Source organism: Tasmannia lanceolata, unplaced genomic scaffold (genome assembly GCF_043159265.1).
Source record: "Tasmannia lanceolata isolate RefF3 unplaced genomic scaffold, GAP_Taslan_0.1 ptg000006l, whole genome shotgun sequence".
Taxonomy (NCBI): Eukaryota; Viridiplantae; Streptophyta; class Magnoliopsida; order Canellales; family Winteraceae; genus Tasmannia; species Tasmannia lanceolata.
Window position 1 is genome coordinate 1,095,047 of NW_027518683.1, and position 27,992 is coordinate 1,123,038.

General features: G+C 36.7%; 2 protein-coding genes across 2 annotated transcripts; one reads left to right on the plus strand and one right to left on the minus strand.

Moving 5' to 3' along the window:
• The first annotated feature begins 370 nt into the window (after positions 1–370).
• LOC143879180 (protein DNA-DAMAGE INDUCIBLE 1-like) lies at positions 371–16,570 on the plus strand. Its single transcript, XM_077381400.1, has 16 exons — positions 371–567; positions 766–798; positions 900–1,036; positions 2,388–2,496; positions 2,869–2,985; positions 3,275–3,340; positions 4,667–4,729; positions 4,804–4,848; positions 6,429–6,490; positions 8,788–8,881; positions 10,116–10,208; positions 10,285–10,354; positions 10,557–10,633; positions 14,061–14,118; positions 14,364–14,389; positions 16,112–16,570. The coding sequence occupies exons 1-16, from the start codon at positions 502–504 to the stop codon at positions 16,238–16,240; spliced, it is 1,245 nt and encodes a 414-aa protein (XP_077237515.1). The 5' UTR covers positions 371–501; the 3' UTR covers positions 16,241–16,570.
• A 1,982-nt stretch (positions 16,571–18,552) lies between these two features.
• Positions 18,553–27,204, minus strand: LOC143879179 (subtilisin-like protease SBT5.3). The gene is made up of 11 exons (XM_077381399.1): positions 26,583–27,204; positions 26,297–26,406; positions 26,110–26,207; positions 25,853–26,017; positions 24,511–24,619; positions 22,579–23,113; positions 22,382–22,476; positions 20,694–20,939; positions 20,275–20,389; positions 19,968–20,181; positions 18,553–19,163 (listed from the first exon to the last, which is right to left on the minus strand). The coding sequence occupies exons 1-11, from the start codon at positions 26,664–26,666 to the stop codon at positions 18,631–18,633; spliced, it is 2,304 nt and encodes a 767-aa protein (XP_077237514.1). The 5' UTR covers positions 26,667–27,204; the 3' UTR covers positions 18,553–18,630.
• Positions 27,205–27,992: the final 788 nt, after the last annotated feature.

Here is a 27,992-nt window from a genome sequence, read left to right on the forward strand (position 1 = left end):
TATAGTGGCAGTTTAGATATCAATATTTTAAAATCTTGGATTTCCTCAAAATCCTGCAACCGAAAGAAGGAGAGAGATTTAAAAAACATGGATTTCTTACTTAAAATTATCCAGGATAATAGATTGTAAAATCCAGAATTTTACAACCCTTTCAAACTAAAACCTGCATTCTAAAATCCACGTATCCAAACAGACCCGTACAATCCAGGACTGTAAAATCCACGTATCCAAACGGCCTAAAGAGAAGAATTTTTGAAAAAGTTAGGGCAGACTTGGATGTTTTTGAATGACAGAGGGTAAAATGGGTAGAGAAAACTTGAGTTACTTAAGCAGGTTACTAGTAATTAACCGAAGTTTGGGGTTGAGATTAATAAAGAAGACGTCATGTTGAAAGCGGAAGAAGCAAAGCTCCAAAGCCTCTATTTTTGTTTTTAGTTTCGACGTTCGTTCTTTATACTTTTACTCTTTCTCTCAGGAGGAATCCGTACGTTGGTTAGAAAGATGAAGATCACTGTAATGACGGCCGATGAGCAGTTCATCACCTTAGACGTCGATCCTGAAGAATCTGTAAGCCTAATTTCTTCTCTAAAACCCTAATTTCAATACCGGATTCAGACTTTCTTAATTGTTTCTGTTGAATTGCTTTGCATCGAACGGATTTGGTGTTTTCTCCTTGACATTTTAGGGTTTTATACTCTCCTTAACTCTGGAATTCCATTCATCTCAATCTCAACCTTTTCCCTCTTTCTTTTTGCTTAATAACAGGTTGAAAACGTAAAAGCTCTTCTAGAGGTGGAGGTGAGCAATAATAATTTCTCCTAATTCCTTTCTTTCTACTGTTCTTTTTCCCCCTTTGGTGGTTTTTTTTTTCACTGATGATTCATCTTCTTTTTCTGTAGACACGCGTTTCCCTTCAGCAGCAGCAGTTGCTTTTTAATGGAAAGGAGATGAGGAATGCAGAGCGCCTCAGCTCTGTTGGTGTTAGAGATAATGATTTGGTGATGATGGTTTTGCACACATCTGCACCCTCATCTCGGTATTATACTTACTACTCCTTCAATTGCATTTAGAATTTCTTTTCGTGAACTCGGTGTTGTACTTACTACCCCATCAATTCCATTTAGAATTTATTTTCGCGAGTTCCTATTTCCATCAGGATTTGTACGCATATATAATTTGAATTTTCATAAAGTTACATGATTTTTTCGTGATGTAATAAGAATTTTGAATTGCACTGCCGTGAGGTTTGTCATTGTGGTATCGATTGATGATAATTTAATTGAATTCTGATGGAACATAAGATTTGGGTCCCTGTGTTCTAAATTACATGGTGGAGTCTTTGTAAACTAATCAGAGGAGACAATTGAAGTTTATGATGTATAAGCCTTAGGTTATCAAATATGGTAGTTCTCTCTTATCCCCACCGTGCATATGGTATATGTACAATGATTTATCATTCAGTGGGACTTTCTGCGGAGGGAGCATGGTTCAGGACTTTAATTGATCAGATGATACTAGCCGTATAATCAGTGGCTTGCACATGGATGGTTAAAAGGACATGGCCAAGATTTCCCATTCAGCGAGAAAAATTCCATTGATCAGATGGTCATGATCGATGCAATATTCGGGCAGTGGCCCTCCTCGGTGGGTTGTGGAGATTGGAGTGGACCAATAATTTTGGTAGTCCAAGGATTGCCTTCACTGTTTATTTAGAAAACATTCTAATAGCACCCAATCTTTTATGCAATGTTTCAAAACACGGATGCGGGCCAAAGCAAATCTAGTTGACTCTGGCATTTGGCGCAGCGCGGCCAAATTCCCGGTTGATGTGGTCATAGTTCGGTACATTTAAAGGAGTTTTGATTGACTTGGTAGGATAAAATATAGACTCGGATAAGAACTTGACCAAGTTAAAAAGGAGTTGACTCGGGCCAGGTTGAGGGCGAGGCATCCACTGTGGACAGTTCATGACAACCCCTCCTCTCTCCGAAGTCTTTGATTAGTAGGGGAGTTTGAAACAGTGCTTTTATGTTCATATTTCACCATAGTTACTTCACTATATTTTCCAGTGCTGTTTAATTGTGATCTTTGAGTTTTATAATGGATGATTTGCCATAAGTCAGAGGTGGCTCTTCCATTTTAACTCTTTCTTAGATCTCTAAGGGTTTTCTTCATTTTGAGCTTCATGGATGGGTCATTAGGTCCTGTTTTCTATTGACTATAATGCCTTTCTTTGACATACATGGTCTCACTTTTGGTTTTTATTTGTGCCATTATAAGTCATGCTCGTGACAGAGGTTATTCTTCAACGTTATCATTCTGTCCATCTAGAATGAAATCTATGACTTGTTTTGCAATGTTGATTGCTTTCAACCCAAATCTTTCAGTGCACCTACCAATGATCTGAGCTTTCACCCTGATGGTTCTGCCATCAACCCTGGAGCCTTCCAGCAGCATGTTAGGCGTGATTCTGATATGATGGCACAACTTCTTCAGGTAGGTGAGCCGTGCTTTCCAAATTTCTTATATATCTGATGATCGAGAATTTCTTCTGTTAGGAAGAACAAACACAACTTCATCTTTTCCTTGTCATGATGATGTGCTTTTCTTTTAGTTAATGGGCTTTCATTCATCTATGTATTTCAGTTTTACTGCAGACTTCTCTTCTATAAGCTAATAAGTTTAGGTGAACTAAGATTCAAAACAAAAAAAAGATTGTTACCTTGAGTGTCGCAATCCTTAATTCTCTCAGCACCATTCAAAAAAATAAAATAAAAAAAATCCTAAATTCCCTCAGCAGGACTTCTTTTTTTTTTTTTTTTCCCTTTTTCATTTTTTTGGCTTCATTCATAGTTGTTGAACTTGTAGCGTGATCCTGCATTGGCACAAGCTATTCTTGGAAGTGATCTCAATGGGTTACAGAACCTTTTAAGAGAGCGTCATCAGCAAAGATTGGAGTTGCGACGCCAACAAGAGGAGGAAATGGTAAGAGTTTATTATGGTTTGCTGCTTGTTTTCTTATTGTGGCCTTTTCGGATGAGTACTCATGCTTCTTTGTTCTGAAATGATAATATATTCTTGCCAGATTTTTTGTCATGGTTATGAGTCGTGGTGATTTTAGACTGTAGTTTTGATTTAAAGTTTATCTAGTTTCAATTCAAGGGGGAACTTCATTATGTTGCTATATTGTTATATATGCTGCAATTAGGTCTATACTGGTTACATATACACCAACTGGACTTTTCAGTAATATTCTTTTTATTACGGTTCACAGGCACTCATGTATGCAGATCCTTTTGATGTTGAATCACAGAAGAAAATTGAAGCCGCTATCCGACAGGTCAGTGTTTTTTTCCTTTTCTTTTCAGACAATTTCAAAAGTACTTTTTTGAGTTTTTTCAATCAAATAATAATAGTAGAAAGTTATTCTTCACTAAGCTAATAAATGTCATGCTTGTAAATGTTTCTTTTTTGCTCAATTGCTTTTGCTGTTTTAGATCCAATGCAACTGAATCCATAGTAGAGGACTAGATAAAACTGTGGTGCTGATGGAAATAAATCATGCCATTCTGATGAGTACGAAAATTTGTTTTGGCTATTTATTCTTCCCCTTAAATAAGGTGTGTTTCAGTGTCCTCTGCGATGTTCACCAGCCTCTGTGAAATCATCTTCTGTTGGTTGAGGAACACTGATCTGTGGCTTTTCATAGACTTGTACATTTTATCATATACGGAGTTAATTCTTGAATAAAAGGAGACTCGGCATTACAAAAGCACCATATTGTTGATTCTACTACCGAGATAGCTGATGAACTGAGTCCTTTCCTCACCGAGATGAATGCCCATCAAGATTGATTTGCTAAAGTTTGTTTTTTGATCAGTTTCTGCCTCATAACACCAAAGGAAAAAGCAGAGCCTTTTGGGTTAGATCATAGTCAATCCGGATCATTCTAGTAAAAAAAATATTTATGCAAAGGCCTCATTTTACTATGGAAGACATCTCTAAATTCTCTACATAAAAGCAGACAAACATGCAAAACAAACACAAATAAAAGTACTTATCCTAAAGCAGAAAAAAAATGAGGAAATAAAAATGCCAAAAAGTAACTTCCATATGCTTGAATCTTTAGAACACTTGTTTTACTTGGTCAGAATTTGCTTCTGTTGGACCAAATGAGCCTGATTACAAGTGTTATTATTGCCCCACCTTTCACCTCCAAAATTGTGATTCCTGATCATCCAAATCTTGAAATGAGCTAGTTACAACATTACCAGCCAAACAATATGGGAAAGTCTATGTTATTTGTCATAGAATGGAAGTAATCTGTACATCAATTTTGAGAAGGAACATCATGCCATTAGAAAAAAAATTTCAGTTTTGCTTTTTCCAGTTTGAGAAAGTATTAGTCATGATTATCAAAGTAGAATATCCTATTGTCATGGTTCACAATATGAAAATCATTTCAGCGCTGCAAATTCATTGGTCTCTCTCTCTCTCTCTCTCTCTCTATATATATATATATATATATATATATATATTTTCCTGTAGATTATTGGAATGTTGACGTCTTTCTTGAGTCTTGACGTTTTCTCCACTCAAATTCCATTACTCCTAATGATTCATTCTTCACCATTTTTATACCTGGTACCATTTTTTCAAACCACAGAAAGGAATTGATGAGAACTGGGCTGCTGCACTGGAGTACAACCCCGAAGCTTTTGCACGTGTGGTATGCCTCATCTCCTTTTTCAGTCCACAAGCTATTAGTTTTCTATGTCTACTTCTAATTTGGTTTTTCTTCAGATCATGTTATACGTGGATATGGAAGTCAATGGGGTGCCTTTGAAGGTAGGGCCATGGCATCTTATCATTCTTTTTATTTAGGCTCCGCTCTTTTTCTTTATCCTAACTTTCTTTAAACGACTACTGAGGTTTATACTGATTTTCTTAAAGAAAGTTAGCATAAAGAAAAAGAGCAGTGCCTATTTTTTCTTTATCCTAACTTTCTTTAAATGACCACTAAGGTTTATACTGATTTTCTTATTTCTCTTGTCTGACATGAGAAACTATTTGGTGAACATATTTGAAGAACTATATTGTATAGCTCAATGGATGTCGTAATTCTTTTCTTGATACATAGTGAATTCAAGGAGTAACTATTTTTTCTTGGCGATAACCTAATGAGTAAATATTTATGTGGAATGTTTTTGTTATCCAAATGTGACTCAAGCCATGCACCATACTTGACCTGACCGTTTCTGACCCATGGCTTAGTCATAACTGACATTGCTTTGCAAATGGTGGCTCAATGCCTCAATCAAATTGCCATTCAAAAAAAATAAAAAATTGCCTCAATCAAATAAAAATAATCTTACATAATATGGGATATATCAATGGCTTTGAGTCGCCAGACCATTATTAACCTGTCAAATTATGTTTTCGTAACGTTGCTTTTTCATATGTAGAGAAGGATCTTGCAAGTATCTGCAAATTCGAGACTTGGTGTTTAATAATTAAATATTTCTTTCCTCTTTTTAGTTTCAGGTCAATAAAATGCTTATAACATCCTCTAACAACTAGATGGAAAATTTGTACCTCGAGGATGATGGCCAATATTGACTTTCATTGCAGTTTTCTTTTCTCAATGAGCTTCCTAGTTACCTAGTATTACTTTTATTTGTATTTTCATATGTTGCTGGCTGTTACTGTGGCTGTTTTATTGCCAAACCAGATTGAATCGAAAAGCTCGAGTATTATAACCTACCTACTTCCACGATTGGATTTGCATACGCAAGTGACTTGAATTTCAGATTTAAGAAGAGTTTGTGAAATCAATTCACACATAATGCAGCATAGACATGGATTGGTTTGGCTCTGTTAAAATTGCATGTGGAATTAGAATAAGTTTGGAAATAACACTCTTTGCTCGCGTTGTAGCTCAACACAATTGGGGGCATGTCTTCTTTTGGGGATTAATCATAATGCGGATGTATTTCTGTTTCAAGACTGAAGGGCGAGGGCACTATCCTGAGACAAACCTATTACATCTCTCATTGAAGTTCTAGAATTTGGCTTATGTAGACCAACATTGTTCCTGTATGGTTTGACTTTGAATTGAATTGTAACTTTATCTCTTTGTTGTGCAAATCATTTTTTTGTTTTGTTTTGTCTTGTTTATGTTTTCTTCATTGCTTTCCTCAAATTTTGGTCCCTTCAAAGCATGACAGGTGTGATTCACTTATGATATATCCTCTCTCTCTCTCTCTCTCTAGAATAGTATATCATAGATCCACCCACCGCTCTCTATCAGAAAGCAATTATCTTGTAAACTTTGACATTGTTGAATCTATTTGTTTGCAAAGCTTCAAATTTTAGCAGTCTGTGTAACTTGGCATTTCATGTACATCAGCTGTTTACCTCTGTTTTAGGCATTCGTGGATAGTGGAGCACAGTCAACAATAATATCAAAAAGTTGTGCTGAACGTTGCGGGTACATTATTTTGTATTTCTTTCTTTTCTTTTCTTTTCTTTTCTTTTTTCTCATTTCTAAGTTTTAAATTAATTGTCTGAGATTAGTACATCAGATACTTTGTCAAAGCAACTTAAATGATAATAGGCAGAGACATCCAAATATGCTTCATCTTGGAGGTTTATTCAATTAGTTATCCAGTCACTATGAGTTAACTTATTTGCAATTTAGTCACTATATAGCTATTCTACCTATCAGCTTAAACAATTATTGAAATAAATTTCTAATTGTTCTGCTGATGAAAATTTAGTCAGCATTCTCTTAATGCAGATATCATTTATGAAACATCAAGGTGATGTGATTTATGTAGCCCACTTTTAGAGGAAACAAGTTATCAGTTAATAAGTTGTTGGATTGTCACACACGTCAATGCAATGCTTGGGTTTTGTAAATACTGAAGATTAAGAAATATAGACGGAAAAATGATTTTTTCTTTTAAATAACTAGAGTAACAGAGACAATGATATAATCTCTCTGGCTTAATGAGGACTCCAGCATGATGATAATTGACTGGTTCTGACGGATCATGAAAAAGGAACCCAAAACCCTCCCCCAGAAGCCTGAGAACTTGTCGTCGTCCTAAATAAAGGGATAAAAGTCTTTTTCTCAGGTTTTATATCACCCCATGCCAATCCTGACCACCAAATTGTTATGATGATGAATTGGCTTCTCAATACCTACATTTCAAAAAAAAAAAAAAAAAAAAAAAAAACCCACCTCCTGTCACTCTTCCATATCTGAGAATCGTGCAGGGAACTCTATGCAGTTAAAAAAGTGTAGTGGCAGGACAGGATGAGTCTTCAGTGCCAGGACCACAATGTTTGTCTGATTTCAAGGGGCTGAGTTATTGAATTTAAGCCCAGTTGTTAAAGGGAAGGACAGACCTCTGGATTGGGATTTCAGTGACTTTTCTGTTGAGGATCCAGTGGATTCCAAAATCTGTGATCCAACAGTTGAATTGAACTGAAACTTGCCTCATCTTACTTTTTTTTTGAAGTAATACATGCCTTATCTTATGTTATTACTACATAGAGTCAATCCTCATAGTTTGAAGCCGATCTCACCATTGGATCATTTCCAAATTTCTTGGGCAGTCTTACTTTTGATATTCACACCCCTCCCCAAACTAAAATTGTGCTAATTTCCGTTCTTCTCAATTCCCTCTTTTGGCTTCCATCTACTTCACTATTAATCACGCAATCAATCCCCTTTATTATTTCCGTAGCCCTCCCATACACCAAAAATTGTAGCTTAAACTGTGTCACCGTCACCTCTTCTTTTTGAATGCGGCATATGTGTCACCTCTTCTTTTGCAACATGTTACTGTGTTCTTCCTTTTATGGTCGTTTATGTGATTTAAAGTACATGAGATGTCCATTCACAGAAAGAGTCTAGTGTGCAATGGCTGTGAGATATATTTTTGAACGATAAGAGAGATTCAAAAGAGGAAAAAAACACCTAGAGAGCAGACCAAGGAGGTCCCGTAGCACCTACCTAAACATAAATTAACCTGCGGCCAAAGCCATACCAAAAAAAATCTATGCCGAAGGGTTAGAATCAGAATGACTAAGATATCCTGTGGCTTTTTTATACGGTTGGTGGATTGTCCTGTCAATTGTTTAGAAATACTTATGCCAGATATGGCCATGGAAATGGTTTTCTATAAGAAACATGATTAAAATTTGATATAATCCAATTTCTTTGTTATTTGGATATGCTGATATTTGTTTTTTTACTATGATTTGTGGACATGGACATGAGTGTCGTGTGTCGACACGGACACGGAGTGTCGGACACAGCAAACTCCCAAAAATTAGAAACGGGGACACGGCTAAAATAGAAAGTCTGTATAATCATGATGTGTGGACATAGATTAGTGTGCTGAGTTTCGACACGCATACGAGGTATCTGTCATGGAAACCTCTAAAAATCTAGAAATAATGGCACTCATACACGTACATACATATAAAGTTACTGACGCTTCTACCAATACACTTAAAAGTGTCTAAAGGAGTGTCGACACGTGTGGACACGGGTGTCCGACACGACACGGATGTTTGCAATAAATTCAAAGTGTCGGCCAAATCATAGTTTTTTTTTATCACTTTTATTTTCTTTCATTTCAAAATTGACAATGATGAACATCTAATGTTATCCATGTATTAATATGGTAGCTTCACCTATCCATAACCAATTGATTATGTTCTCAAATGACCACTTTTTGTTGATAAATGCATTTTTTTGGAATATTATTCCAGGTTATTGAGACTCTTAGATCAACGTTATAAGGGCATTGCTCATGGAGTTGGTCAAACAGAAATTCTTGGCCGAATTCATGTTGCACCGATTAAGGTAATTTTTTGTTGCCATTCATTGCCTCAAAGCATCAAATATCAGTCTTGTGGATGTTCACATTTTCTTTATTGTTGTGTGATTGCATCATTTGGATGATAGAGCATTTCCATTAATCTGGAAAGAAATAGATAACCATCCTTTCTGACGATCACAGATGTTTGCACATTTCTTCCTTCCAATGGTTCATTAAAGTAGAAAGCATGCATGTGTGTCAATAAGATATACCAGGAGAAACTGCTGACTTTTTGCAAAATATTGAACTTCCCCACTCTTAAGTTAATGTAGTTGTAAGAGGTCACGATGACAATGGGGAGCCCTACACAATATGATGCATATAGTTGTTATATTTTCTTGCTTTTCTATACCACTGTCATCTATGTCAGAATGACTCTCTGGAGCTCAACTGGATTTTATTTTGATATTCCCTTGATTCAAACTTCCCATGCAATATTTTTAGCTGTTGGTATTTCCCTTTGGCATTTGACCTTTCATTTCAAATCTGTTTCTCATTGTATTCCACTTATTATGAAATTTACTGTCTATTTATATATATTTTTGAATGCTAAAGGGCCCAACATCTACTATATTATACGAAAGTAATGTACACATTAAAAGCTGTGAACACTCGTTCACTGTATGTTACTCAATATGTATATATAAACTTAATCCAATAGATGCATGCTGCCATTTGTTACTTGTTAGCATGAATTGGAAATATTTTTTGACATATCAATAGATTTACAGAAAACCTAGAACTTTAACTCGTTAGTATTCTTACATAATCCATTCCATAGCATCAAAATGGAATAGAAAACTTTCAAATTCTAATCTTTTATAAGCCATGGAGGATGGAGTTAGCCTCTATTAGGTAGACAGACTCTGGAGCTAAAACTAAGTTCCATCCTTAGCATTTTGCCTCTGGTACTCAATTGTTGATGGAGCCTTCCACCATCATCTAAAACAGGCGCCAAAATAAACCTCATCAGATAGAAAGTGCCATAGTGCATTAGGAAGCTTGCTCAATGCTTGGCGTCGGAATTCAACGATAAAAAAGGAAAAGACACATTGACACAACATGTAGTTAAGGTTCTGTATTTCAAATATGTAAGAGATGCTATGGGTGTATGTTGATATGTGTGGCGTGTTATGTTACGAAGTCCTGGGGCGCATTAAAGCCTTATATGTTGCAGAATTAACTTTTATCTCTTATTTCTGCTGTTATCTGTGACAGATTGGTAACATATTTTATCCTTGCTCATTCATGGTATTGGATGCACCCAATATGGAGTTCCTTTTCGGGCTCGATATGCTCCGGAAGCATCAGGTAACATGCTTAAAAGGCTTGATTAATTATTTATGATTGAATATGGTAATTATTTTAAATGAGGTAATTTGTGCAGTGTATAATCGATTTGAAGGAGAATGTCTTGAGAGTAGGTGGAGGAGAGGTTTCCGTACCATTTTTGCAAGGTTTATCTGTGTTCTCCACATTTTATTTTATGTCAAATTTATTCATGTCTTGCAAGTCTCATTCATGGTGCTTCAACTAAAGAGAATGTATTGTTCTCTTTAGTTTACGTATGTGGCTTACTGTCAGCTTCAGAAATTTCCGATATTTAGTTAATAATTTTTTTTTTTGGAATTACCTAATGAAAGTGAGCAACATTTTCAGAGAAAGACATCCCAACTCATTTTCTTGATGAATCAAGATACTCAAAGCAAGGCTCTCTAGGCCCAGGATCATTACCGGTAAATAAACACATTTTATAATTCTGTGCATCGTCTATTTTATTTTCGCTTCTATTTAACCTATTCTGGCTTGTACTCCACATTTGCATTCTTTTATGTGCGTGTTTTTTTATTGGTCCTAGTGCTTGCAGAAAAACATGTCATTAGTTATTTAGTTCCCAGTCTTACCAGGAAGTGAAACTGCTCTTCTACCTTGATACGTATGTTGTAACCAAACATTTATTAGCAATTTAATAAATGTTTTATTGGTCAGTCCATGAGTAATGGAAATGTCAAAGGGCTCATTTGAAACGTGCTATTGTATTTTGGTCTTCCATATTTGTTGTCCACGTCTCTTAAATCATGTCAAATGGGGTGAATTAGTCTCATTTCATTAGCTCTTCTGAAATTCATTTTGTCGTCGTCATTGTTTTAATGTTTCTTGAATGAATGGACTGAAAGCTATGAGGTGGCACTTTGTGCCAAGTACATATTCGCATCTACTAGACCATCTATATATCGATATAGGGTCAGCCACACTGCCACGCTAGCTATACTCACATCTTCGATAGAGTAGGGATCATGCTCTATGGGAAGCCCAGTTTTTGCACCAAATTTGCCAAAATTATAAAGGTAATGTTTCTCTCTGCAGCTCTCTCTCATGCACAGCCACCTCTATTCATTGCCTCCTTTCACCCATCTCTTCTTCTATTTCTCTCTTTTCTTTCCTCCATTCCTTCCTTTCTTCCTCTTTCCTTCCTTTCTCTTCCTTCTTCCCTCTACTTCCCCGCATGGATAGGATGATACCACCAAGGTCCAAGCGAATCGTTGTGTGGCCCTTAAACATGTTTTTGAGGACCTACTCGAGAAAGAACTTCTGGTGGGAAAAGTGAGCGTACTCGGTCTAGTAGATAAGCTTATCTACTCAGTCGGCTAAAAACAGTGGGGGTCCACATTTTTTTGGGATCTTGGCAGAATCCTAAAGGTGCCCTTATAGATCAAAGGTTAGGATCTACCAATCAAGCTGGGCCAGCGTAAACAATCTTGATCGTGCCACATGTACGGCCATCGATGAGGGGTGGTGATCGAGCAAGTTACCATTATATAAATTGCATCTTCCTGCAGGTGGAATGCAGATCTGTATCATGCATTTATAATAAAAATGTGAGATGACTCGCTTGCTATGTTACATGGATTATTCTGAATGGTCGATGTAGCACCCATGTCGGATTCCAATACTTTAGGTTTCACTGCGTCACTAATACATCTCTTCATCTATTTTTTTTTCTAAATTATCTCTGATATTTTCAAAATATAGTGATTTTATCGCGATATTTTGATATGACGACTAAATCCCAAAATATTCCTGAGAATTTAAAAAATACAACGATAATTTTTTTACCTCGACCATATCAGTGTAATATCACGATGTTTTTACGATAATTATACGATATTTTATATTTTGTATTTTTTCTTAATTTATATATATTTTTAAATAATTTTATTTTATTATTTTTCACGATATAAACCCGAATAAATAAAAATAAAATTAATGTATTCCGAGATTTTCTCTTGCTGAGAAATTCCTGAGAACGATATCTGTGACATAGCTAAATACTACCACAATAAATTTAAAATTTTCACATGTTATGAGTTTTATCTCGACCATATCTATATAATATCACGATGTTTTTACGATAATCATATGATATTTTATATTTTGTATTTTTTCTTAATTTATATATTTTTTAAATAATTTTATTTTATTATTTTTCACGATAAAGACCCGAATAAATAAAAATAAAATTAATGTATTCCGAGACTGTGTGTAAGCATAAGTATATGGATCTGTGATTAGCGATCACCCAACTCTGATGGATAAGATGGTCGGCTGTCAACATTTTGTCTAAACAAGCAGTCCAGCAGAATGCAATGATCCTAGGCGATGTGGGAATAAACCTAAGTCTATAGGAGTATCACACCACTTCCCTTGGTCATCAGCCTGAAATGGAAAGACTTCACTAGAAAAGAATCCTATGGGGCCCACTTCCAAACACAACTCTCCTAATGTACACCGCATACAGCCTAGCCACTGTCTCTGTGACCATATCTGATTCGTGCTCAAAAAATTCCTACGGAAAGGAGTGGACCAGGAAACACATCCATATCTAGCCATATAATATCTCTGCACACTTGTGTCTTTCTAGCTGGCGGGTTTCCAATAGTGGTTGGTCTCAAAGCCAATCCTCATAAACCCCCATATCTCTGAGTTTTCTGATACCAAATTCTCCTCAGACAGGTACAGCATCCAATCAACCAAGTGATACTACCGTCCTCTCTCTCTCTCTCTATATATATATATATATATATATATATATATATATATTGAGTCTTACTTCCGCCCTATATTGTTCCAAAGGAAATTTTTCTGTAGTGTGTCTAATCTGTGGATCACACTGGCTGGGCAATGGTAGAGGGAGACAAAATAGCTTAATTTGCCAGGCCCGACTAAACCAATACGATTATGCCACCAAGAGAAAGAACACATTTCTTCCTAATAGGCAACTTCTTTCAAATCTTTCGGCAACAGGAGCCAACAAGGCCTTATGAGGACATCCAAAGCAGAGGGATCAGCCCAAGATAGGACAAGGGAAGATCTGGTGCTGGTAATGACTTAGTTATGGGTTCACCATGTGCTTCAGTTTTTTCCCCCTTCAATTCTACAACACTTCATTATTCCAGTGATGGTAGGGACTATTGGTTATAGTGTGCACTACAGCATACTCCAATTTGAGCTGTAAGGGTCTTGTCTTCTTTAGGATCATACTGTTCAATTTAAGTGTTTGGACTTTGAATTTAAAAAATACCAATCCTTCAGGGTGAGCGGCTTGAGCCAATCACTGCTTCATCTGTAAGGAATTTTTTTGTTCTAGGACCATACAGTTCAGTTTGAATCAGTATCCTTTGTCCATGGTCTTGATCCTCGGAATTCTAACTTCCTGGGGAGAAATTCATGGTCACTAATTTCACGGTTACTGACCCGATAATGAGTGGTCCATGTACTTCATATGCCAACAAAATAAGGAAGAATTCTAACAATGGTTCAAAGATCTAATTTAATGTTTAAACGAAAATGGCTTTTATATATTTTATCTGAAGTTGTTAATATGATAGCTCCTGTAACTGTTTAAGGTTGTTGTTGATTCCTGTATCTATCTTTAACCTATAATGGGGAAGACAAGCCACATCCAGTGCCCATTGTGCTGCAGCAAATTGCTCTTAAATTATACTACTAAATATCCCTGCCAATTTATGTTTCTTTTTTCTGTGAGTACGTTTGGTTATGGTTTAGCGTGGTTGACTTTCTTCAATTTATTGGTTGATTTTTTTTTTGCCGAATGGTTTCAATTTATTGCTTGATATTGGTTGGTTAATTGTGATTCGTCAGGAATCATCGGGAGCAAAAGAAAAGAATGATAATATGCCAACAGGAAGTCGCAGTTCTGGTTAGCTTCAAAATTTGCTCATAGCTTTCATACTTTCTTTTCTATATGTAATTAGCTGGCTCTTATCAGCTCCCATATTTACTGTCTTTCAGAGGGGCTCCTTGTTATTGTTTATTTAATTAAATCGGTTTTGTGATTCATCCTTCCTATTTTGTTCTGATAACTGTACACAAAATTCTTACACGTTATTTTTAATCCGTCTCGACATTTCACTACTGACCTTGGTGCTCTCTGTATGCTCACAGGAACCACACTCAGCGATCCAACACGGGTAAGATGTCGCTACTAAAACTTGTTGCTTGAACTTTCTACTCCTTCTACCATTTTCCTGTCAGAAAATTCAACTATTTCTATTATTTATTTGTAGTTTACTTGGTAATTGGTCTATGTCGTTTTTGTCTGAGCCGATTTTCATTTTCAAATAGACTGGAAAAACAGAAACTGCTTGGTATTTGTTAGGCATATATCATGGATTGCCTTAATGTTAATCAACTCAACTCAACTCAACTCAAATCAACTAAGCCTTTGTCCCATACTAGTTGGGGTTGGCTAATTTTTGAAAACTTTGCCATTTTCTATGCCTTAATGTTAATCAAACTAAACAATGTTTTGTTTTTTGAAAAAAAATAAAAAAATAAAATAAAAATAAAACTAAACAAAACGATCACATTGTTTTCTCCATTCTATTCTATTCAATGGATCATTTTAAAAAAATGGTAATTGGATTCTAAATTCAGAATAGTAGTAGAACAGGATGAGGTGTCCTGGCATGCAATTAAAGAAAAAACAGAAAAAAGGAATAGCTTAGACAATAGAAAAGCATTCGCTGATGATTAGGATAGCACTCTCAATTCCTTCCATCACTGAAGCACCTGCCTCACCATTTGCTTATCTGAATTCTCAACCGATGAAATCCACAGTTTTTAAGATAATTGGGGCTAGACGCCATGGACCCTCAGATGTTTTTTTCTCCCATGAAATCACCTTCCTTGAATCGCCTTCAATGATACACGTGCCACCGAGTTGTTTCTTGAAGACGCTTATACCCATGAGAAGGGTTTGTGCTTCTGCTTCATTAGCATCTGTCATGCCACACAGTCCATAGATGCCAGTAGAAAAGGGGCTTCTCCTTCTCCATCGTTCTGGTCATGTTGCAAGCTCTGGATAGCTTCTCTGGCAAAGACTGCTTCAGCAGATCAAAGGGTCGGAATGGGATGGAGGAAAGGACTGCTCTGGAGATCCTTGTTGAACTCCCCACAGATACCAGTAGAAAACCAACGATCAAGCACCTTCAAATGAATCAAGTCTCTCAGAAATGCCCAATCAGAAGATAAGATCCGGGATCGGGTACACTTGTCACTGTCATTAGCTTCTCATGCATCTACACCTCCAACACTTGGCCAAATATCTTCCCCAGGGAAATCATGGTTGATTTAGCCCAGGCATGCAATGGAATTCCGTAAATATCACACCCAGCTCTCCATCTGCCCATCCTGTGAATCCTTCCAGCTTCAACATCCGACTGGAAATGGAATAGAATCTTGTTGTTACTGATTTTCTGTCTGTCCAATGTCTGTATTTCCTCTATTTTCCATTTGATTTCCTTCAAACGGTTTGTCCCGACCTCTTTTTGAAGTTGTGAATTGCAATATGAGCACTTCCAGTCCCCAAGTAGGAACTGGACTCTGCTCACTTGGGGGATTCTCCTTTTTCTTCCGGTTTGATATTCCCATTTCCCATCTTTGTCCTCCAAATTCTCTATCCTCCAAAACCTTACCTTGCAACAAACCTTTCCTTGTTCTGTTAACTGCTTTTTATGTTAACAAAGCAACAGTTAGGTAACACATGCAACTGATCTTCCACACCGCTATTCAATATATCATGTTCTGAACAATAATAATCTTGCAGTCATTTTCTATAAAGAGACATAATGCCTCTATACTGAGACACTGGTGGACCCTTTCTCTTACTACATGGAGTAATGTTTGTGCAGGGACCAGAATTTGAGGCCAAAATTGCAAAGCTTGTAGATCTTGGGTTTGGGCGAGAAGCAGTAATTCAAGCCCTTAGTTTATTTAATGGAAACGAAGAGCAGGCTGCCGGCTTTCTGTTCGGAGGTTAAAATTATACCACTTGTCTCTTTTAGCTACGTTCTTGAATCTGTGTCAACTTCAAAAAAGGGTCTCTTTGGATGTCTCAATACATGTTTGCATGTAATTTTATATGCAAATGGCTTTGAAGTTAAATGTGATTAATTGCAAAGAATGCTCACAAGCTTACAATAGTTTTAGGAATTCTATAGTTAATGGCTTCCAAAGAGCTGTTAATGTCGCATATTTGCGAATAAGATTAAGTTAATATTATATTATTTGCAAATATGGACCAATTTTGATGGCATCCAAAGAGGCCCAATAAGTCATTTTTTCTAATTCAACAACTGCGCTCAAGAACAGATCAATTGATTTCTGTGTCATTTTGAAGCCATGGGTTGATGGATCAATGGGTTTAAAAACAATGCCTTGAGTGGGTTTGGGCTTCTTCCATCTTTTAATAATCTTTGATGGCTGATTTTGTTTCCTCTCTGCTTTTACTTCAAATTTGTGAACTATAATTACTTTCAGAAAAGCACCGTTTTCCTTCAACACACTCATATGAATATGGCTCCACTGTTGAGGTTATGCCATTTTTTTTTGACCCCATTTTGATTTTGCAATAGGCAATACTGACCATTCCAGAATGTGATACCGTTGTAAACTGAGGAATAAAAAATAGTGGTTTAATACTTACACGTTCAGCACAAGAAGCTATAGGGTTAATATAATCCTAAAATCGTGTGTCTCGGCCTGGTAGAGTGCTTTTGCCGTTCTTTTACACATTTGTAAACCGTACACATGGATTTTTAATATCAAAGAGTTGGTGGGTTTTTAACGCAGGACCTGCCTTGAGGCAATGAGGCAATAGCTCTTATACCTTATGAAAATAACCAATTACTCTAAAAGCTTAAGCTGTTAGAGTTGGTGTATTTAATCATTTATACTTCAACAACATTTCACCGCTCTACCTTCCCTCTTGCCCCACCAGTAACTACGAATCATAACTATAGGTTGGTGTGAAACACAGCTTGATTTGGATTTAAAATAAATTCATAAATCCCTGATGATTTCTGTATTAGAAGAGCTTGTTTGGGATTGTTTTCTAAAAGATAAACTTAGGCATTTATTGTATTTTTTTTACATCTGTTCTATTCCCTAAAAACTCATCAGCCAACCAGAGAAGTGCATTATAAAATCCACATAACACCCACGTCTTGCAGATACCAGAAAATACAATCACTTGTATTTTCTCTCAAGAAATGTACGAGCTTGGACACTACTATGCATATGCATGCACTTGAATCCCTGTTGAAAAGTATGAGTGCAGATGCTGAAAACCAAAGTAGGAAGAAAATTCTATTAATCTTTCTTCACTTGGCCAGAACCCGAAAAGACATTAAAACCAAAGCTGAGAAACCTAACAGTCCGGACATTTAGTGAAATGGTAGGACTAGCTGAATGTTTTCAAGTACATTTTCCTTTAGTGTTACATGGATGCCATCTAAAGGACTAGTTGAATGTTTGAAAGTAAAAGATGGTGCATCTGTTAGTGCTTTGGTGAAGCCCAGAGTTTTACCACAAAAATCTTCTAACTGAGCCGAGCGAATAAGTACTCTCATAGTAATTTTGCTACTGTTTGGCAACCAAACACTCATAGCCGACGCCGCACCCCAAAGTGGAAAATAATACCTAATAACGCCAAGCTTTGAGGCAACCAAACAGAGAGCCCAAAGAATAGTATGATGGAAGACTTCTAAATACAACCTTCTTAGCTATTGTTCACAAAACTTTTAGTAATGTAATTCTTTGCTATTCAAAAAACATAAAAAAACATAAAAAAAAAAAAAAAACTATGATTAACAAAACAAATCAAACATATGTTTATTTAACTTTTCTACAAATTTATTAGCTTACTGCTTCAAGGTTCGTATCAACATACTAAGGGGCCATTTTGGATGCGCATATTTTAGAATCCTTGATTTCCTCAAAATTGTAGTTGGGAGACGAGGGAAGAAAAGAGAGCAGTTGGACTTTTTTGATTTCTAGCCCTTCTTCCCAACAATAAGAGAGCTGGCGATCGTCCCATGTTTCCAGGTTTTAAAAATCACATAGGTTTTTTTTACTTAAAATCCAAGAAACATTGCCAGGACAGCGGCAGCAGCTCGATCTTGAATCATCTTTTACACTGTTTTCAAACTAAAAACCTGGATTCTAAAATCTGCGTATCCAAATGGCTCCTAAATGTAATTGTGGCCATGTGGGCACATTAGACTGCAATTGTGTGCGGGAGTTGGCAGAAAATTGAACCAAAAAAGAAGGAAAAGAAAAAAAACAAAGAAAATGCTGGCAATTTCCTCCCAGATATATTCTTTTATACTAAACCATAAAGTGAACATAAGAGAAACCCCTTTTACCATATCTACGTGACCACAATAGGACTCCTAACATAGTGCACACCATCGGACCAAATTAGCCTCCCAAAACTATATTCATCAATCAAACCACCTTTCTTAGGCCTCAGACTAACCTTAAACATCTTCTCTTCCCCAATCTTCTCAAACTTCAGGCTCTTCGGCTGGACAGAGACAACCACATTCTTCGGTGCACGGAAGCGAACCTTGTATGTGCCAGGGGACCCGACGTTCTTAACAGTTCGAGTTACAGTGGTCAGCTCGGTGAGATGTGGGACCGAGATGGATGGGTAATTGAGGCTTGTGAGACTTAGAGTCTTAGATGGACATGAGTAAGATTTATCAACAAATGTCGCAATTTGAGTCGAATTGTAGCCAATGGCGCAAAGGAAATTCAAGTAATCATCCACTGTTATGTCGTAGACCAAACCAGGGTCCATGGCACGGTTGGGTCGGACATGGCCTGCGCCATAACTGTATGGGGTGGCCTTGATGAAAGACGAATTCTTCATGGGCTCTCTCACATTATCTCGGGATCTTGCTACGGACCAAAACATTAATAAAGAGTTAGCACAATAAAAGTAAATCTAACTAAAATTACACGCAATGTTTCAAAACTCAGACTCAAAACATAGATCGGGGAAGGTTAATTGGACCCTAGCCAATGAGCGAATGGTTTAGGCCCTCAACCTTTCATTAACTTCGAACAAGCGAGTGGTTTAGGCCGTCAAAGAAGTTTTGATTGATTTGATAAGATAATGGTCAAGGACTTCGCCGAGGTAAAAGGAAATGGATAGGACAGAGTTAGCGTGCCAAGAGTAAATCTAACTAAAATTACAAGCAATGTTTAAAAACTCAGACTCGAACCATACCTTGGAAAGGTAAATAGGAACTGACCCAAGTTAGAATGATTTATGCAGAACCACTAATTAACTTTGGGAAGTCAAAGAAGTTTTGATCGACTGGATAGGACATTGCTCAAGGACTCCACCAAGGTAAAAGAAAGTTGGTTAGGGCACATTGACAAGAGACTCTGGGAGTTTGAAACAGTGATTACATCTAATATATAGTAATTTTCGAATTAATATTTTCTTCAAAAAGCCAATTTAATATTATATCTAGGGAAATGATTCCAATGTTTTGATAAACTTGCGCTCCCATGTTTGTCATGTAGTGTTTAAAGGGCTTTAAGAGCCTGTTAAGAACCATAATATTTCTCTGACAGCCCTCAGCCCTTTAAATATTACACGACAAACATGGGAGCGCATGTTTATCAAAACATTGGAGCGCTGAAATCATTTCCCTATATCTAATCTCATAGAAATCAAGAGCCAAGGATTCTCACAAGTAGTCATGACCGCTGATCGAATTGCCGATGGGCTCCAATCAGGATGGAGTGTTTTCAGAAGGCCAACAATGCCAGCAACATGAGGGCAAGACATCGATGTGCCGGATATTATGTTGTAGGGAACTCTCCGGGTATCGAAGGGAAGACCGGTAGGGCTTGTTGCTGGAGAATAGGCAGCAAGGATACTCAGTCCAGGTGCAGTAATATCAGGCTGCAACAAATAGTACCAATTAAATTAAAAGCATAAAATTATATAAATAGAGTTGAGAAAAATAAAATAAAATAATCGGGTTTTGTCGTAAACCTTGAGGATCTCAGGATAAATGATGCTGGGACCCTGTGAAGAAAAAGCAGCCATGAATGGTGCCGGTTTTGTGCCCAAATCGGTCGTCGGACGTGTGATATATGCAACTGGTGATCTATAAAAAATTCAAAAAATATTAATATACTAAATAACATTTTGCATGAGGCACGTTTGGCTGATTGGATGGCATCTATGCTATGTTAGAGGGATTTTTTGAATGGTCAACGTACTTTAGGATTCACCATGGCACTTCAAATTTACAAGTATCAGACACTCGCTACCCATGTCGAATTCCGATACTCGTACCCACACTCATGCAACATAGCATCTATGCCATCTAACACAATGACATCAGTTGTGAAGTTAAAGTAAATTATCCAAATGGAAATGTTATAATTATGATGCCAAAGAGAACTAACTTGGTTGAATTGATGTATGCAAAAACAGCAAGACCATCGACGGCAGAGATTTGAGTGGCCGGAAGGACATGAGGATCGGCCAAAATTTCGTTTCCGCTAGCAGCGTCGTTGGCAAGAATCATGGCAATACCGCCAGCCTCGCGAACTGTCTCCCCCTTCTGGACTCTTGCGTTGACACCGCGAAGGCAGACCACAATCTTTCCTTTCACCTTCTTTGGGTCGAGTGATCCAGCTTGGCAGAGCTCTCTATAAAATTAAACACAATCATAGGCATTGCTGTATGCATAATTACATTGAAAATAACAATCTAAAACTTCAAATTGGTTGAAAAATGTAGTATTAAATAGCAGAAGAGAACCCCCCAACTAAGAATATTGTCCAACATGATGAAATTATAGAATTTTGAATAGTGACAAAAATGATATAGAATTTAACTTTAAAATATTATGCGCTATAGAGATGGGTCTGTATGTACGTATAATCTTCCAATATTATGAGAATATTACAAAAGAGGTTGAAACTTTTAAACTAACAATAATATAAGATAGAGTGAAAATATACTTTTAATACCTAATAAAAATAAGAGAAAAGCGTTCCAGCGCTGCAACGCAAGGAGCTTAACTGCGCTTAAGTGGTTTATAAAGCCTTCCATTAGTTAGTACAGCGGGTACCCCTTTAAAACGTATAGCGGGTCCACAAGAAAGGAACCGAATTGATGAAATTAGATCATCTCAAATGGAATAGTAAGAACGAATACAAATTTAAATAGTGACATTTAAATTGACGAAAACAAGTAAAACAACATTTAGACCCCCTGTGGTTTTTGACACATTCAACTTAACCCCTAAAGTTTAAAAAGTTACAAGTAGACCCCTTGTGGTTCCAAAACGTGACAAGTACACCCCTTCGTCAACTGTCCGTACGTTTAACCTGATGGAAAGACTAAAACTAACCATGGTTAATATTTTGAGGACAGAAATACCCTCATTTGCAGAGGGATTAGGGTTACGCCATTTCCCACCGCCGCCGTCGCCCTTCTGGCCACCGCCGTCACTTCCACCACAGACAATCGAACCCCACCCCATGGCTATATCAAACCCACATTTCAAGAAAAAAACTTTGATAAAAACAAAAAATAAAGCCCTAAAACATTAGGGTTTTTGTGCAAATCATTATAGTTTATAATGATGTAAATGAAGACAAATAAAACTCCTAAATGGAGGGTTTATGCTGATAAATCAACAAGGATTTGAATCAAACCCTAATTTTTAGTTTCCAAGTATGAAAACCCTAATTTTCAGTTGGGGAAGACGAGGGCGAGGGCATTTTGGTCTTTTCCTTCACACCGTCAGCTCCGTCCAGTTAAAAAACCCCAATGAAACCACAGGGGTCCACTTGTAACTTTTTAAACTTTAGGGAATAAGTTGAATGTGTCAGAAACCGCATGGGGTTGTATTTTTCCCTATAAAATATTATACTACAAAAGAGGTTAAAAACTTTGTTACTAGAAACAAAAAGTAGATAATCTCAAATGTAATAGTAACAAAAATTACAAATTTAACTACAAATTAACAGAAGCAATAGAAATCTAAAAATACAATTAAAAGAGATTGAATTTGTTGAAACGAAAATAATTTAAATTATTAAATGAGATGAATGTAATAATAAAATGACAAGTTTGGCCTTACGCATCGTTGACTGTTGCATTGGCAGCCTTTGCATCTTCAGACTTAATCAGAGGGTAGAACTTTTTGGGCAGGAATTTAGATGAAAGGCTCTGTCCCTGTAAGTGAAGGGAAAATGTTTATATCCAATTTAATTAATGGAATGTAAAAAATATGGAGAGGGGGGCATGTAAAGATCAATTTTCAAAAGAAATCCTCACCTTGTACACCTTGTTGTTCCCAAGCTTAACGTCCGAAGGGAACTGCCTATCCATGGTGCTAGCTCCCACAGTGAAAATCCACGGTGCCACATTTGAGACAGTCCCTGCGGCGGGCCCTGAATTCCCAGCCGAGGCTACAACAATTATCCCCTTTTGAACGGCATGGAACGATCCGATTGCAATCCCATCTTCAAAAAAATCAGCAGGGGTCCCACCAAGAGAAACTGATAGAACATCTACACCGTCGCTTATGGCAGCATCAAAGCCTGCCATTATATCGGCATCAAAGCATTCGCTATCGTTGACTGGGGGCCAGCATACCTTATAGGCTGCAACCCGAGCATTCGGGGATCCACCCTTGGCGGTCCCATTAGCGTTGCCAAGGATGTTAGCACCCACAACAAAGCGGCCCCCGGCCGTTGATAGGGTGTGGGTCCCGTGGCCATCATTGTCACGCGCTGTATGGAAGGAGGAATTGAGTGGGCCCACGGCGGCCCGATATCCATCGTTGAAGTACCTCATTCCGATCAGCTTCCTACATTGTCATTGAAAACGAATTACACGATGAGATCTTAATTTGAAGCTCCAACTACACCCTATGGTTAGTTTGGATTCCCGGAATCAGAATCGGCGTCCTCATTCTAATTCCACTGGAATCACATTACAACTTGTTGGGTAGGAAAGAAATGGCCATAATTAATGCTCTATAAATTTATAATCTCTTATATCCTATGCTTAGATCAGGAACCGACATTGTTCCTATGTTGGTAATTTATAATTTCTTATTTCTAATACTTAATGGAAAAATCTAGTGATATAAGATACAAGAGAGTATCTTCTTAGAAATGTTGTTAAGAGTACCTATATAATACTATTTGTAGGTTTAACATACGAAAAAGGTAATAGATTGGACTTATGATTGGGGTTTGAACTGTTAGAATTTCAGTTTTGATCATTATTATCATATATCCATGCGTGGTTGAGTACCGATGGTCTCTTTTTCAAGTCAAGCCTTCGCCAATGAACCAACGGTCCATCTCATAGGGCCTTGGTACAGCTCGGCCATGTATAAAAATCTAAACTGTAATTTTAACCCTTCAATTTTGGCTGTTAAATGGAGGGTGAGAAAATAAAAAAGTAATCAGAGAAGCAATGGTCTGTATTCATGGTGACATATTGGAGGGTTGGAATCATCGGATGACCTGATTTTGGGACTAACAAATAAACAGTTTGGATCACTGAGCAAGTGAGCCTCACTCACCAATTTCCAAGAGTCTCAGTGCTTAACAAACTGAGAATCACTCACTCTCGAAGAAAGGAAGTATGGCGTTGTTGAATCAAGAGACAATATTTTTAACATTTTATTGGGGAAATGGAGAAAACCAATCTTAGATCTAAAGTAAAGAATCTTATTAAACTACATAAAAATGGTGTTTATTTTACTTTAATACCTAAAAATGCTTAGGGTTTTGAACATTAAAAAACACAAAAGTGATTTTATATATACATCTGTTGACCACATAAGACACCAGAATTCCTATTAGTCCATATAGTAATGTCTAATGGAAGGTTAGGATTGGTTGATCCTATGGATAATCGAAATTGAACCATCCATCTGTTGACCACCAAACAGTCTCCCAAAAGAAACCCAAAAAGGAGCTCACTTTTCATGATTCCCAAAACGAAATAATCGCTCTAAAAGAACCGCACGGGAGTCATAAAAATGAACTGTTGATGAGAACTTTTTATTTGCTACTTTATTCAATGCAATAAAGTTGAACAACTTTGTAGTACCCACCAAATTTAAATTAACTACTTCTTCTTAGTGGAACATTCTTGGCCAAATTTAGATTAATTCTCATAAGCTAAATTAGGAGTATTTTGTGGTGGTTTTATATTGAAATTAAATTAACAGGTGGTGGAAAAAGAGACCTGTTGCAACGAACCGATTGGGCATCATCGTTCTGACAGATTCCTTTCCACTTTGATGGAATGGGCCCAATTCCTTCATCCTTAAAGCTCTCTGATTCCGGCCACACCCCTGTCTCCAACCCACAAAAATGTCAAAGATGATAGCAACTGACAATGAAATAGTTATAAATTAAAAGGTATATATGGGAAACAAAAGCAGAAAGGTCAATGCTACTCTGTTTCATCTCATTTTAATTAGCAACCCTTATTTGGCATTCAATTGGTAAGAATATCATGTGGGTGAATCAGATCAAATGCAAAATAGAAATAATAGGTATCATCATGTAAGTTAAGTTTTATGACAAATATGGAAAAAGCTACCAACTACTTTCTTCCTTTTTAAAGTTTTACATGAAATATTCATATGGATCAATCAATCAAAAGTAATAATCAAGTGCATAAAAAAGGTGGGGGGATCGAATTTCAGTGATTTGAGGATAAGCCGAAATCAGGTGAGCTGATTTTGACAAAGAGGGTGGTTGAAATTGAATTACAAAACTTGTATTGAAATTTTAACACAACATCCATTTTGTTCAAATACCAAGATGCAAAAGCCTTCCCAACAATCAAAATTTTATTCTTGGGGCCAATTTAAATTGATATGTTAGTCAATGACAACTCAAATTTCATGTTTTGTGTTAAATTTTTCCAGCAATATCTTAGGTGGGTCTAATTATATAAAGTACATAAAAGTTTAGAATTATAATTCAATAAAAAAATGAAATCATGCTGGCAAAATTGACATCAACCAGTGCGTATATATTTGACAAATTTATGGTCAAAATTGTGATGTGGGCTGAACAAATCAGATAACCAAACAAAAACAATACTAAGTAGGGAAACTAAATCAGTTTGACAGAAAGCATGCGATTTTGTTTTGGTCAGAACGATAGAAATGTGAACAGGGTTTCAGACAGGCTTTTAGAACCAAGCATCCAATAATTCATAAACCATGAAAAAACTATAAAATTCTATGACTCAGACAGTCAGACTCCACTGAAATGAATCAACTATTACATTTTTTTTTTTCCCTTTTCAATCATGATGTGTAAAATTGAATTTACAGACCTTTTGACATTTTCCTATGATAGTAAAATGCAGCGAAGGAGAGAACCGAAATGCAAATCATGAATTTAGATAAATTGATTTAATGGGTTCTTATCTTCACGTTTCTATATCTGTTTGGATGATTAGATACAGGGTAATTGATTAACAAATGACAATGTTATTGGAAAAGAAAGTATTATTCAAATGGGAATGAAAAGAAGTACCAAAAAATGCTAAAATCAGTAGAAAAAAGTACCTGTGTCTAGATTTCCGATAATTGTATCCTTGCCAAATTGTGCTTGTTTCCAGATGGATTCAGATGGGATCACACCATCTTTCTCTAGTCCGAGAAATTGCCAAGATCGAGTCGTGTGCAATTTTCTTCCCTTATTTTCAAAAACAGATATAACTTCTGGATACTCTACACAAGTGAAAACGAAACCAGGTGAACATAAACTAAATAATGCAAAACAAAATGCAAACAGAGAAACATAAATAGAGAGTACTTCTTACTTGCAATCTCCATTGCTTCTTCGTCTTCGAGATTTGCAGCGAAACCATTGATGTTTCTTGTGTATGAATAAAAGATTGCATCTTTTGCTTTTTCCTTACTGAATAAGAGAAAATAAGAAACATGTTCTTTGTCAAAAACAACGAGTGATAAATACAGAGATTTGAAAAGTTCAGAAAAATTATGAACCTGCCCAAGAATGATCCCAGAAAATCGTAATGTGAATCAGTTACTCTCTCATAATCAAGAGAAGAAACTTCTAAACCATGAGAATGTCCTCCAAAGTAGACCACATATGACTGATAAACAAACGAAGTGAAAATGGAAAAGAAAAACCAATCAGTACACAGACTAAAACAAAAGAGAAGGATAGAAAAAAAAAATCCCAGATCAGACCCATATAAGAAATGGCCAATAGTTAATAAGGAGATTATAAAAAACCAATTATCAATATTAAAAAATGAAACCCACTTACCTTTTTGATAGCAAAGGTGGGTCTCTGCAACAGGGAGAAAAGCAAGATTGAAAAAATAAAAAAACAAGGACTTGTAATTCCCATTTCTTGTCTCTTTTTTTTTAAATTTTTTCTCTCTTGTGCCCTGTTTCCCCCAAGAAGCCAAAAGGCTAAGTGCTTTCCCCTATTTTAAAAGCCTTTCTAATGTCCCTTTTGAAGAACCTCTTTTTTATAACGGAAAGCAGAGAAAATTTCTGTTACAAAACCTTCCTTGTATAGAAAAACTTGCAATAATAATCGTTGAATTTTTTTTTTTACTGATTCAGTTCCTATAACTATATAAAGAAAAACTTCTAATTACTGCACAAAGAATATAACGGAAAGCAGAGAAACTTTCTGTTTCAAAACCTTCCTTATGTAGAAAAACTTTCAATAATAATCGTTGGGTATTATTATTCTTTCTTTTTATAGTTATAGGAACTGAATCAGTCAGAAAAAAAGTCAACATAAATCAAGGGATATGGATTCAACAAATTAGAAAAAAAATCAGTTTTTTGGGGCGAAACTCTTGGGGTTCTCTACCTATTCATTCTCAAAATGGTGTTTGTAACTATTTATTTTATTTAAGAACTTGAAGAGAAAAGATCACTCAAATAGCCGTTTTACAGCTTTAATCAGAAAACACAGAACCTTAGCCGTTTCATATTCAGTATTCACATTGAGGTGCTGCGAGCTATGGTAGTTCGCGCGAGTGACAGTAACATGTTTATGATGATCTTTGATGTCTAGTGGTAGTGGGCCATGGCCATAGACGAAAATCACGGCAATTGGAAGGTCAGCCAAAAATGGAATACTACCAAATGATGTGTCTGATCATTGCAATCTCATGCTACATCTTGGCGAGTGCTTACTGGTATTTTCTCTCTACGATGGGACTAGATGATGTTAGATTTGTTCTTTGCATAATCTTTGGCAAACGCGCATGTCACTAGCCTGTTAACCCAACTTGGACCCAAAATTGGGCAAGTTGCCCTCACGTTGAAGATCAAAAATAGTGTTTGACACTATTAGTAATAGGGGTGCAACTTGGGTTGGGCTCAACCCTAACCCAACCCAATGGGTTAACCCGATTTTGGGTCCAAGTTGGGTTGGGAAAAGGCAACCGAATTTGATTTTGGGTTGGGTTAGGGTTGAGGTCATGGGAAACCAGACTCGAACCAGGTCCATCCTCTAATTTTATCACGATTTTTTAAATCTTAGGGTTATCTTTTCTTTTTTCAATTTCTTTTATATTTTTTGCCCCGAATCACGCTGAACCCAAACCAACGGACCCGAGCCAATTTGTTGAGTTAGGGTTGAGAGATTTAGTGGCGGGTTGGGTTAGGGTTGACCCTCTTCGACTTGAGGCTCGGGTTAGAGTTGAGGGAATGC